Source organism: Gallinula chloropus, assembly GCF_964237585.1.
Source record: "Gallinula chloropus genome assembly, chromosome: 2".
NCBI lineage: Eukaryota > Metazoa > Chordata > Aves > Gruiformes > Rallidae > Gallinula > Gallinula chloropus.
In genome coordinates this window covers 42,558,801-42,571,030 of record NC_140086.1, presented here as the reverse complement: position 1 = coordinate 42,571,030, position 12,230 = coordinate 42,558,801, and the positions used below count along the sequence as shown (strand labels likewise).

Here is a 12,230-nt window from a genome sequence, read left to right as displayed (position 1 = left end):
TCTGAATTTTTATTAGAAGTTAGTAATATTTAAGCCTGTCTTAAGAAAGGTTCAACTTGCCTAGCTACATCAGTTAAATTGTTGAATTCACTTTTCTGTTTTCAATTCCCTAGGGCACAGGTGATGAATACTGTCACTTTAAAATTGAGAAGAATTTGGAAACTGGATCTGTAAGCCTAGAATCAGTGCAAAATAAAGGGATGTATGTTGGTCTTCTGCCAGATGGCCAGACTAAGCCAGTCATTAACAATGGAGAGAGGAACATTTTTTTCTACCCACAGGTCATCAAATGTATGTAATTTCTTAATATTTTACAGTTTGCTTTAGAGACTAGTGTTTCTAATTCAAAGCAAAACTGTAAAAGCTAGATTGACAGCATTTTCTTTGGAGTATTTTGGTAATTTTAAAGGTGAAAACTTTATTGTGCCCACATGCAGTTTCCCCTGTGTAGCTAGTTAATTTGTCTTCATCTCTCTCTTCTTATAACAATAAAAGATGCAGAAGAAATCTAGTTTTTTACCAAGCAAATAAATGTTTGAGCATAAGACTTGAAAAAGGTGACAAGTTGCAGATGGAGTTGAATTCTTGGATCTATTCCCCATTCTGGATACAGATTGTGGAAACCTGGGAGATGTTGTCTTGTTGTCAGCTATAACATAGTCTTTCCTGATTTTTACAGGGAAAGTATTAGACTCTAGAGATGTCCTGTTTAGCCATGTTCTTTTTTTTATGCTGGAAAATACATTGTACTCTCCCACTAGTGTCTTGATTATGTAATTCTTCTCTCTCATAAAAGAATTTGAGAGTTATTGGAGTCAGAAAGCTCCATCACTGGGGAGCTGACCTGCTCTAGTCAGCTAGCCAGGACTTGGAAATTAGGTCACAGCACACTCTTGATCGCTGTTGTTGGACTGTCTGCCTCCTCCTTCAGGAGAATGAAGTTTTTAATTTGGTGGTGAATAATTGGTTACTAAACATAGCCAGCTGACTTGGATAATAACTGCAGTGGCAGTACAGTACTTGTATTTTTATCTGGTGGATATAATCACAGAGATCAAGAAATGAAACCTCTCATGACAATGGCCATCAGTTCAAAATTGAGAATTCAGTGAGACTTTTACCAGCCACAAGGAGAACAGGGACATCTTGAATGATTTGACTAGGAAAGGGAAAGTATTAAAACATAGAACTAGTCTTATTACTAATTGTTTTGTGTGTGTTGTGACTGAGACATATGGAAGTATTGTGAAAGTCATTGTAACAGCACCCCTACCATTCATTCAGTCCCTGCTTGACAAGTGACAAGAATATTTTGGTCACTGTGTCCTTGTAGAAATGAGGAGAGTGTTTTCCTTTGTTACTTTTTGGAAGGGCAGGGTTTTCAATGGAAATTCTCAACAAAGCAGGGCTTACTATGCCATTAAAATAAAACTAAATGTTACTTCATTACAGGCTTGAGTTCTCCTCAATCCTTACTAATCAGTAAAAGGAAGATAAAAGGAGATAATATTTTCTATGAGAGCAACCAAGATTGTCTGTTTGCCACTTCATACTGTCAGAAATGCAGTTTTCATTTCAGCATTCCTACTTGCAATAAAGAAAATGTCAAGGGGGTGGAGAAACATTTTTTTTTTCTTATACTACTTTCTAACAAGTCCTTTTATTCATACATCAATGTTAAGTTGTTACTTAGATTTTCGAAGCAGTAAATGGACTTTTATTAATATGCCATATTTTTTCCACTTTGGCATGCTGCCAATAAAAGGTAGTGGCTGCACAATACACAGAGAAAAGATTATGATGTCCACTGTGCTGAACAGTTGTGATATCTGTTGTTAGTGTTTGTGACTGAACATATGGGAAGCTTATGAGCAAGAAAAAGTAAATTATTTGTAGCTAGTGATGGAATTTACATTTAATTTGTTTAGTTGGCCGGGAAGAGCCTATGGGAACATCTGCAGCACCCAAAAAAGAGAAGGAAGACTTCAGAGGATCTCATCTGCAACCATCAAAAGCCCAGAAGCCAGTATCTCAAAACCTTTCATCTTTTCCATCCTCAAGTAAGCAACAGTTTACAAACTAGTGGGTCCTTTTTAGATCAAGCTGGCATTGGCTCTGTCAGACATGGGGGAGGCTTCTAGCAGCTTCTTGCAGAAGCTACCCCTGCAGCCCCCTCACTACTAAAACTTTGCCACACAAACCCCCAAAAGAATGACAGGGAATGACACATCTCTTAAGGAGTGGGGATGATCATGTTTGCTTTCCACCTCTTTTATTTCCAAGTACCCAAGGACCCTGTCTGCACAGCCTGAATTGTGCCATAAAAAACAGATGGGTTAAATGGAAACTTCGAGCTGCACACAACACATCGAGGCACACTCACATAGTGGAAAAATACTTGTTATCTTGAGTAAGCTTAAAGACGAAATTATATTAAAACTTCCACTATGGGAGACCTACTTAGTTGACTCGAGGTAGTCCCAAAGGCATTCATGTTGCAAAAAATTCAGGTGGGTTGCTGATTTGGTTTTGAATTTTGTCCATGGATGGCTATTTCAAAGAGTACAATGCAAACAAGGCATAAGATGTGGCATACTGATTCATAGGGTATAATGTGAAGTATCAGGAAGGATTTTAGATAAATTCAGTTGAATCAAAGTATCCTGGTTAAATTCAAAGCACAGATGTGGATTATTATCAATTACTGTTAATTGTTTCTGGCCATGTTGTTTCCATTCCTAGCTCAAAACACCCACTTTCTGTTTCCAATCTATCAGGCTTCATGTTGTATCACTCTGTCAGAAATCCCTCCCTAAGTGTTGTGGGTTGTCAGCAACTGGTGAGAAATGCTGTGTTCGCAACCCATGGCAACAATACACAAGCCATCAAACCTGTTTTCAAAGAAGCTGGATGTTTTTAGGGTTGGATACAAAGGATCCTTTTATAGAAGCAATATCTGCCGTGAAATTGGTTACACAGAGTCTATAGCACTTTGTAAGAAGTATATCTGACGTACATAAATGTGGACTCTGCTTATGCAAGATGAATAGAAATATCAAAGTTACTCTGCCCTTCAAAGAAAATGCTCTTTTTAAGTACGATACCTTCTCTCAGAATACTTCAAAAGTAACTGATTTTTGACATGTAGAGGTGAGCCTTATTTTTTAAACTGATATTCATTAAATACTCATTTGCTTTTTTACTCCCATTTAACATTCAAAAAAAGGGTAATGATTGTATGAGTATGTGACCCAGTGGCACCCTTAGCATCCAAACTGGAGGCAGATTAACCCCTGGACTGACCAGGCCATCTTTTTTATGTCTGTGTCTGCTAACTGGCAGCTGTGTTTTCCTCGTTTTCACAAATAATAAATATTTGTTGTTTGTTATGAAACAATGTGAAAGACTGTGACTTCATCATTCTCATGCAGGCCAATCAGAATGAATTTTTGTTGCAATAGATTTACAGCATGGTGTCATGAAGTGTGTAAACTCCCATGACTAATGCAGGGTAACCGTCAAATCCTCTTTTCAGATTGGAATATTTTTAGCCTGTAGCAAATCAATGTCACTGAATTCCATTTGTAAGAAGAGCCAGTAAATTGTGAGGCAAAAAGCATTTGAAGCCTGTGGATTGTTTGTGCATAACAATTGTTTTCAAGAGGTAGTAGTTTGATGTTGCAGTAGCTGCTTTTGGTAGCAACAGGGGGGGGATTCCTGATGCCTGGGAGAAGCAGCCTGGGATTCCTGTTTCTTGAATACCTGTGTAATTTGAATCTCTTTGCTGTGAGAAAGGTGTGGGTTCAGATAGCTGGAAGGAACTCTAGCTTTCAGAGTTACAGGTGAGGGGGCTAGGTAATTACAGTTACAGAAAGTTATATAGTTAAGTTCTCAAAAATTTTTATTATACCGAAGCAACTACTTTGCTATAGTTCTGTTATTTCAGTCACTAAAACATCAGATGTTTGCCTTTTGCTTTATTTTTGGTGTTTGGATTTTCTTTTTTCTTTTACAATAACTTGCTTTTAGTCATGATGAAGACTACAATAAAACCAGCAATTATTATGACTCTTTTGCTTATTTCTAAATTACTATAACCATTCCAAAGTCATAGCACTACTGTTAGAAGCACTGAAGTACAGAATTCCTTAAAAATCAATTAAAAGTATTTTAGTCTTTGCCAAGGATGAAATTCTCCCTGGTTCCAGAAGTTAGTTCTTATTTAGTACAGAACTTTGTACTGGATCTGATTTCCTTTGCAATTATTTGACATCATTTAAGAGTTCAGTGCTAGTGGATCATAATTCAGATTTGATGCTTTAGTTGCTAGGCCGATTTAACCTACAGGACAATCTGATGATCCAAGCAATTATATAAGTCCTTTTAAGTACAAGTTTTAAGAAAAACCCCCAACATTTTTTTAATATCATAAAAGTGACATTTGAAGAAATTTAAGGGCAAGATTGGGATCATGTTTCAGTATTGAATCGATCCTTCACTTACACAATTGGCTTCAGCAGTGTTTCAGCAGAATGTGAAATTCATTGCTCATAAAGGTTTATTAAGAGGAAAGCCACAAGGATTCAAAATGGGTTTTCACCTTGCCTTCAAACTTATATTTTAATGCTAGTAAAAACGCACAGTCAGATAAAGATATTGCAAATTTCTGTCACTATTTTATTAACTTATTTTGTTTAGTATTTGTACTGGGCTTGGCTGGGATGGATTTACCTTTCTTCACAGCAGTCAGTCTGGTGCTGTGTTTTAGGCTGGTGACCAAAGCAGTGGTGCTGACACACCAGCATTCTGGCTGTTGCTGAGCAGTGCTTGTACAGCACTGAGGCCATCTCTGTTACTCACTCTGCACTCCCAGAGAGTAGGTGGGTGTGTGGGGGGGATGATGGCAAGAGGCTGGGAGGGTATGCAGGTGGAACAGTTGACCCAAACTGACCAAAGAGATGCTCCATATCATATTTTGTCATGCTCAGCAATAACACTGTAGAGGAGTTTTTCCAAAGTAGTCACTCCTCAGAGACTAGCTGTGGATCCTTCTGCTAGGGGTGAGTGATTTCTTTTACATCACTTGTTTTTTCTGTTTGGTTTGGGTGGGGTTTCTTAGGTTGTGGGGTTTTGTGGGGGTTTTTTGTTGTTGTTTGGTTGTGTGTGGTTTCCCCCCCGCCCTCCCCTCCCCACCTTTGCATTAAAGGCTGGGAAGAAAAGGGAAAAACTCCATACTAGAAACCCAGTCCAGTATTCTGATCCAGTAAATATAAAAGCAAAGGAGCCTGATAGCAAGATATGTAATGCAGCAGGAACATACCTAGTTGTGCACTGGGAGTTCTTCAAGGAATCATTATCAGAGTTCAACAAGGACAAGTGTAGGGTCCCGCACCTAGGGAGGAATAACCCCAGACACCAGTACAGGTTGGGGGTTGATCTGCTGGGAAGCAGCTCTGCAGAGAAGGACCTGGGAGTCCTGGTTAACAACCAGCTCTCCATGAGCCAGCAGCATGCCCTCATGGTCAGTGGTATCCTGGGTTCATTAATAGAGTGTGACCAGCAATTTGAGGGAGGTTATCCTCCCTTTCTACTCTGCCCTGATGAGGTCACATCTGGAGTCCTGTGTCCAGTTCACAACTTCTCAGTTCAGGAAAGGCAGGGAACTACTGGAGAGTGTCTGGTGAAAGATCACAAAGATGATGAGGGGACTGGAGCATCTCCTGTATGAGGAAAGGCTGAGAGAGCTGGGCCTGTTTCGCCTGGAGAAGACTGAGAGGGAATATGATCAATGCTTATAAATATCTAAAGGGTGGATGTCAAGAGGATGGGTCTGGGGTTTTCTCTGTGGTGCCCAGTGATGGGACAAGGGGCAATAGGCATAAACTGGAGCACAGTAAGTTACATCTGAACAGAGGAAAACTCTGAGGGATAGCCTGCCCAGAGAGGTTGTGGAGTCTCCATTCAAGATCTGCCTCTAGGTGATCACCTCTAGGTGATCCTGCTTTATCAGAGGTGTTGGACTAGATGAACTTCAGAGGTCCCTTCCAACTTGTACCGTTCTGTGATTCTGTGATCAGTGGCTATTTATGAATTCTGCAAAACTGTAAGTGAATTCCATTACATGTTTGGAATCTCCAGCCTCCAACAGCTTGGTTATTAGAAAGCCACATAATGGATGACATATGAACTGGGGGATACAAAAGGAAATTAATCTGCAGTACAGATTATATTCAGTGCAGCTAGCACATTAAAAAGTCTCTTTGCAATCAGTGAAAAGGCCTCATGAAGATAGGTTTGGGAACCCCTGCAAGATACAACATATAGACAATGAGTTGGTTCATCTTTTCAAACTTAGAGTTTCTATTTGCCTCTTGTGTCAGAACAGATTATAAATTCTTGGGGGCAAGGATTTCATCTTTTGGAGAGGACTTCATGGTCAGTGGTCCCACTGTTGAAAACTAGTGTTCCAGACATGTGGTGTTTGTAAGCTTTACTTAGATTAGAATATTCAAAACTAATTTCCTTCATCCCAAGAGAGTGTATATCTTTGCGTATATAGATATTTTTCTTTTAAGGGTAGATGAAATATCACTTGGTGTTATTCTAAAGTGAAATATAAGTTTCCCAAAATTATATTTGCTCAGCCATTAGTGAAATACGTCGTAGCCCCAATGATGGCGCTGTATGTGTTAAGTATGGCTGGACAAGGATATATAGTGCTCTTTATTGAGTATTTTAAAGTATTTAATTAATATTTTTCTTGAAAAAAGTTAGTTTTCTGAGGGTTTTTTTTATTTGAAATGAAAATTTTCTCTATTCTAGATGTGATTCTGCTAATAATGTCCCAACACAAGGCGTTGGAGGAGTATTTACAAGTAATTCTAATAATATCTAAATGTCAGGCTAAGAAACCTGAAATGTTGATTTAATGGCCATAGTTCTGCATCATAGCATCCTTACTCTACACTAGAATATGTATAAAGAATAATAATAAGACTCGTTCTTTTCCAGCTGATCCTTGTAGCTCAACTAATCAGTACATTTTATTCTGGACAAGAAACATAAATCTATCTTTTCAGAATATCTCACTTGCCATGAAAAAATACAATCCCCTCTCTGTTATGGTCATCTCATGTGCTGAAGTTACAACAGCAACTGGCAGTTTCATGTCGATTTTCATCTCCCACTAATGTTCTGTATTTCACAGAGGAAATGAGAAATCCCCAAGGTGGTGAGTATCCTCTTCCTTCAGGTGATGAATGGAAAGTGTCAGTGCTGACAGGAAATGCAGGAACTGAAGCAAATGTCATTCTCTGGATATATGGAGACAGAGGAGTAGCTGGACCAATAAGTCTTGCCAAGGACAACAGAAAGCAGCTGTTTCTTCCCAGGCAGGAGGACAAATTTCAGGTAGCTAATGAAGGCTAAGAACATTATTTTAATATGTACCTTTCCAAAGATTATACTGTCATGTGAAAAGAAAAAATGTTTTTCTCCTGCATTTGCTGCACAAAAAAAATCCCTATCTGATCTCTGTGAATTCTGCATTAAATCAGTTTGGTGCATATAGTTAGCCGTGGAGGAAATACTCTTTCTTTTAACCCTCTAACCCTCATATAGTAGCTCACATGGGACAAGTGCAAGAGTAAATTGATTTCTTTAAGGCAATTGATTCGAAACTCAGTTTAGAAACTATCCGTTCCTGAACAAACCGTGTCTGCTGTAAGATTTGTATATCGTACAGGGATCTTTAGTAATCAAATCTTCGTGCATGCAGTTTCCAAAGCATACTGTAAAACGTACACTGTGAAACTGGTTCAGTTAAGGAAGAAAACTCTTTTTCAGCTGACGTATTATGAACAGCTGAAATGCCAGAAGCTTTACCTGTGGAGCCCAATAAAAATGTACATATCATCATGTCATGGAAGCACAAAGAGCTCTGCTATCATTTAAGAATAATTCCACCTCTATTGTAACAAGGAAAGCTGGGAGGGAATACCAAAGGGATTAAAAATTCAGTTTTGCTTAAGTCTTTCTCTCTGAGATGCATGTAACACATTGCTGTCTCCAGCTAACTGAAGAAGTGACATTTTTCACTTTTTGTGCAATTTTTTTTTTTCTGCCCTCATTCACTCTTCTAATTCAATCTTAGGACAAACCAAGATTGTTACTGTCAAAAATATTAATAATAATACTCTATGAATAGGGCATAGGCAGGAAGATAGCCAACTGTAATATTCTTTTTCTAAGCATGTAGGCTATATATTATGATCCACAGGGAATCCTGTTCTCCTAATTAGTGAATAATTTATAAGCATCCTTGGGTAATGGCATGTTTGCAGCGTTAATCCATACATTCTTGAGAGATGGACCAATTTCTCTTCTCTAAAATAGATATTGCCCATTATGGCTGTGCACTATGGATATTGATCTTGTGAGAGAGCAGAATCTTTCTCTCAGCACCTGGGGCTACTACTATGATTCTTTACATCATGCTGACACTATTGCTCTCAGGCACAAAACAGCGAACGTCACCAAAGTGCTGTTCATTGCTTAGTCTACAGTAGATAAATCCACAAAGAAAAAGCCTATGAGTAAGACCTCTTTCTTCTTTTTCCCTTTAAACTTTATCCCGCACTTGCTAAGCAGGATTAGTCTTGAAATCAGGATAGGAATGTAGGATCTCAAAAAATTACATATTTACACCATTTGCATCTTTGAGCTTGACATGTTTTCATTGATATTTTCCTAGAGCAGAAGATACCAAATTTTACTCTTTAAACTAATCAGCTTGATCATAGCTCTGGCCAAGAGTTTGAGGAAGAAAACAGCTTCCAAAAGCCTGTAATAAGCAGGCAATTTGGAATCAGTTTTCTTTAACCTTTCTCTTTATCATCATTATGCCCAACTATGAAAAACTAGAACTATCATGAGACATGAAAACAATTCATATGTGGCTTTCTCTCTCTTACCTTACCTTACACATATAAGTAGCCATTGCTTGTTTAATTCTTTCTAAGACTGTGCATGAGAAAAATCCAGGCTACCAGAGGGTTTCAGGAATTCTTTTGGGAAACCTCTGCTTGTTCTAGTCAGAAGTTACTCCTTGTGTTCAGTACATTTATGTTTGGTATTGATACATGAAATGATCATGTAACTTTTTTGTTATTATTTTTTAACTGAAAGGCTAAAGAGGAGTTCATTAGAATAAACATCTAACTTGACAGCACTGCATATTCAGTGAATACCAGCTCTGTGGACGAGAAGACCGTATCTCATATTACTGAGAAGTGGGCTGGTTAAGTTGGTGAAATGTGGGAAAGGACAATAGAGGTCTTGTCAGTCAAGCTGTATGTATACCCCTACTTTACTGCTGCTTTAATCCCAAAGTCTCCAGGTAACTAATCATGGACAAATTTATGCAGCATAAGCAAAGATACCAGAATTTGACTCCACAGAAAGCTATTTTTTTAAGCTGATGGAAAGGATAGGACCCATATTGCAAGGCTGGAGTTAACGTTTAGTTTGTTCATGAAGTTTAGGTCGATGGAGCAACTATAGCAATACAAATACAGGCATGAACACAGATTCTTTCTCAACTGTGCCGATTTACTGAGTGCATTTCAATATTAGGAAAACCAAGGGGAAGTTGTTTGCTCCTAGAAATCGTTGACTAAAGCATGGTAACACTGTGACTATGTCATAAAAGTTTAATATACAGTTGCACAAAGAGACTGATGAAAGCTGATATAGGAACTGAGGCAATTCTGACCTCTGGAAAGAGAAGAGGATTTTCTTATTGATGAAGGTGAAGACTGAGCGGATAATATACTAGTAGGTGTTTCTAACAGAATGAAATGAAAACATTTTTTGTACAATCTAAGTAGATTTTCAGGATGCAAATGATGGCATGGAACAGGCTGTCACCAACCTTTTATCAATAGGAGTAGTATTTGAGAAATAACATGGTAACACTCTTATTTTTCCTTTCCTAGCAGTACATTACAAATTATCTGAAATTATTTAGGCTCACTTTAAATAATGATTCAACTTTAAATAAAACCCCAATAAGAGGGTTAGGATAGGGTTACATACAGTAGATTTCATAAGTAAGAGCGCATATAAAGCTTGAAAGTGAGAAGAAAGTATGGATGAACACAAATCATAGTCAGAAAGTGAAGAAAGCACCAGTGACATTCAAAGTTTTGCTGGTGTTCTGCCAACTTCTGAGAACTTTTTCCTTAAGGTCTCCAAAACTTTTATATCCTTCACTTTGACATACTAGGGCTTATGGTTGTGTTTCTGTGCTGCATTATGAAAGATCTGTGACCTGTAGTTTAGTGGATTTAATTCTGTATTCCTCATCTCTCTTACCATCTTTTTTTAGTCTTCGAACTTGGAAGAGTTTAAATGTCTGCCAAATCATTTTTCTGGCAAGCGTTATGATTTCATGAGGCTATAATCTGGTCAACCCAGGGCTCAGACAGAAATCTGCTTAGAAAAAACAGAAGCAGTCTCTTTTCTGGATCCTTTAATCCAATATCTGCCAATCAAATATTGTGTGCTATTCCTGTACACTCAGATACTACAGTGATTCAGAGAAATCTGGAACCAACTGCAAAGATAAAGATACATTTTCATGTGTTTTTTTTTTTTTTCTTTACATGGGATGTAGCTGGTTTTTTCCAGAAATATAGCCCAAATTAAATTAATTGAACAATGTAGAAATACAGAGCAAATGGGGTTTGTGCAACACCGAGGACTGGATTTTTGAGTTAAAGTGTGCGATGATTGAATATACAGTAAGGGTAACATTTAGTTTGGGGGGGGGGGGGGGTGGTTGGTTTTGCTTTGTTTCTTCTTGTTTTGCTTGCAAGGTGTCCTTGTAATAGTTTTAGTCATAGAATTCATAGGCCTGTGCTTGCCATTAAGATGCTGCTGCTTCTGTATGTGTGGGAGACTGAGACTGAGACTGAAATCTCTTTTAATCATGAATTTGATAGTGTTAATTGGCTAGGCATGGCTTTACTTAGCATGCAGGCTCTACCACACAAGTTTAAGTCTGTTTTGTATGTTTTTGTCTGTAGTTACAAGTTGTGGTGTTCTGGCTTTATTCAGGTTAAAATAAAAAGCATTGGGAATATCTACAAGATAAGAATTGAACTTGATGAATTACTGAATGGACAATCTGAGTGGAACTTACAAAGGGTGAGATTTTTTTACAGTGATTTTTTCCTGCTTTATTAATTTTTATATGAACTAAAAGCCCATTCATGAGGCCACAGCTGATTGTGATATGTTCTTGTTAACTTTGTCTTAGATTGCTTTAGAGAAGACAAAAGCACTGATAAAGTCTGTCTTCTGAGAGATGGAAATATGTGTCATTATTTTCCAATTATTCCTAATTTATCTAGTTCCTAGGTAACAATTTTGGTGTGTTGATAGGTTCTACCACGTTTTGGCTTCTGAAAGCTCACCTATACCATTTTGGTAAAAGACACAAGTGTATCCTTTGGCCTTCAGTTAATCTTAAAAAGCCTGATTTAGATGATCAGAATTATGCAGTGATAACAGATTTTTACATTTACCCAAAGGCCTTAACTGTAACAGTAACAAAACTGAATGTAGGTATAAATATTTCAGTTCCTCAAATGGTTGCAGTAATCCTACCTTCTGTCCTGGGGGTGACAGAATATTTCTTTAACTTTTTGGTCTAAATTTCATAGGGTAGGCCTGGGATTTCAGATGTTTCTTTTCACAGAAAGAAATAAATCAGGATGCAAGCTGTGTTTTTTCTGACAAATCAGTTAATATTTGCAATTGTTATGAAACAGCGGGGGAAGCTCTGCCAATAAACAGCAGAGATGAAGAATCACTGCTGCAAAAGTACTTCATGTTAGAATAAAGACATACTTTGGTGTATTTTATTTTATTGAAAAGTTAGATAAATGCATATATTGTCCTGACTTCCTAAAGGTTAGATTTTGAATGTGAATACTTTATTTGCTCTGACTTGGCTGGTCCTGTGTGGAGCCAGGAGTTGGACCTGATGATCTTTATGGGTCCCTTCCAGCTCAGGTTATTCTATGGTTCTATGATTTTCATAATTTTGTTTGTGAGGCTTCTGCATGCTATACAAAGCACAACTACAGCAAGACAATTTTTGGCACTGATTTCCTTTTGCTGGTGAACTCCTATTGAAAAAATGTAGCAAGCATTGCTATAATTCA

At 37.8% G+C, this 12,230-nt stretch overlaps 1 protein-coding gene across 1 annotated transcript in view; it reads left to right on the top strand.

Annotated features, from left to right (window-relative positions):
* The window catches only part of RP1 (RP1 axonemal microtubule associated), a gene marked incomplete at both ends in the record, with an annotated part of 177,366 nt that overhangs the window by 38,602 nt on the left and 126,534 nt on the right, over positions 1 to 12,230 (top strand). Inside the window, 4 exons of the mRNA XM_084260605.1 lie at positions 114 to 291; positions 1,929 to 2,060; positions 7,208 to 7,410; positions 11,119 to 11,208. Coding sequence (XP_084116731.1) covers positions 114 to 291; positions 1,929 to 2,060; positions 7,208 to 7,410; positions 11,119 to 11,208 — 603 coding nt within the window. The remainder of the gene's footprint in view (positions 1 to 113; positions 292 to 1,928; positions 2,061 to 7,207; positions 7,411 to 11,118; positions 11,209 to 12,230) is intronic.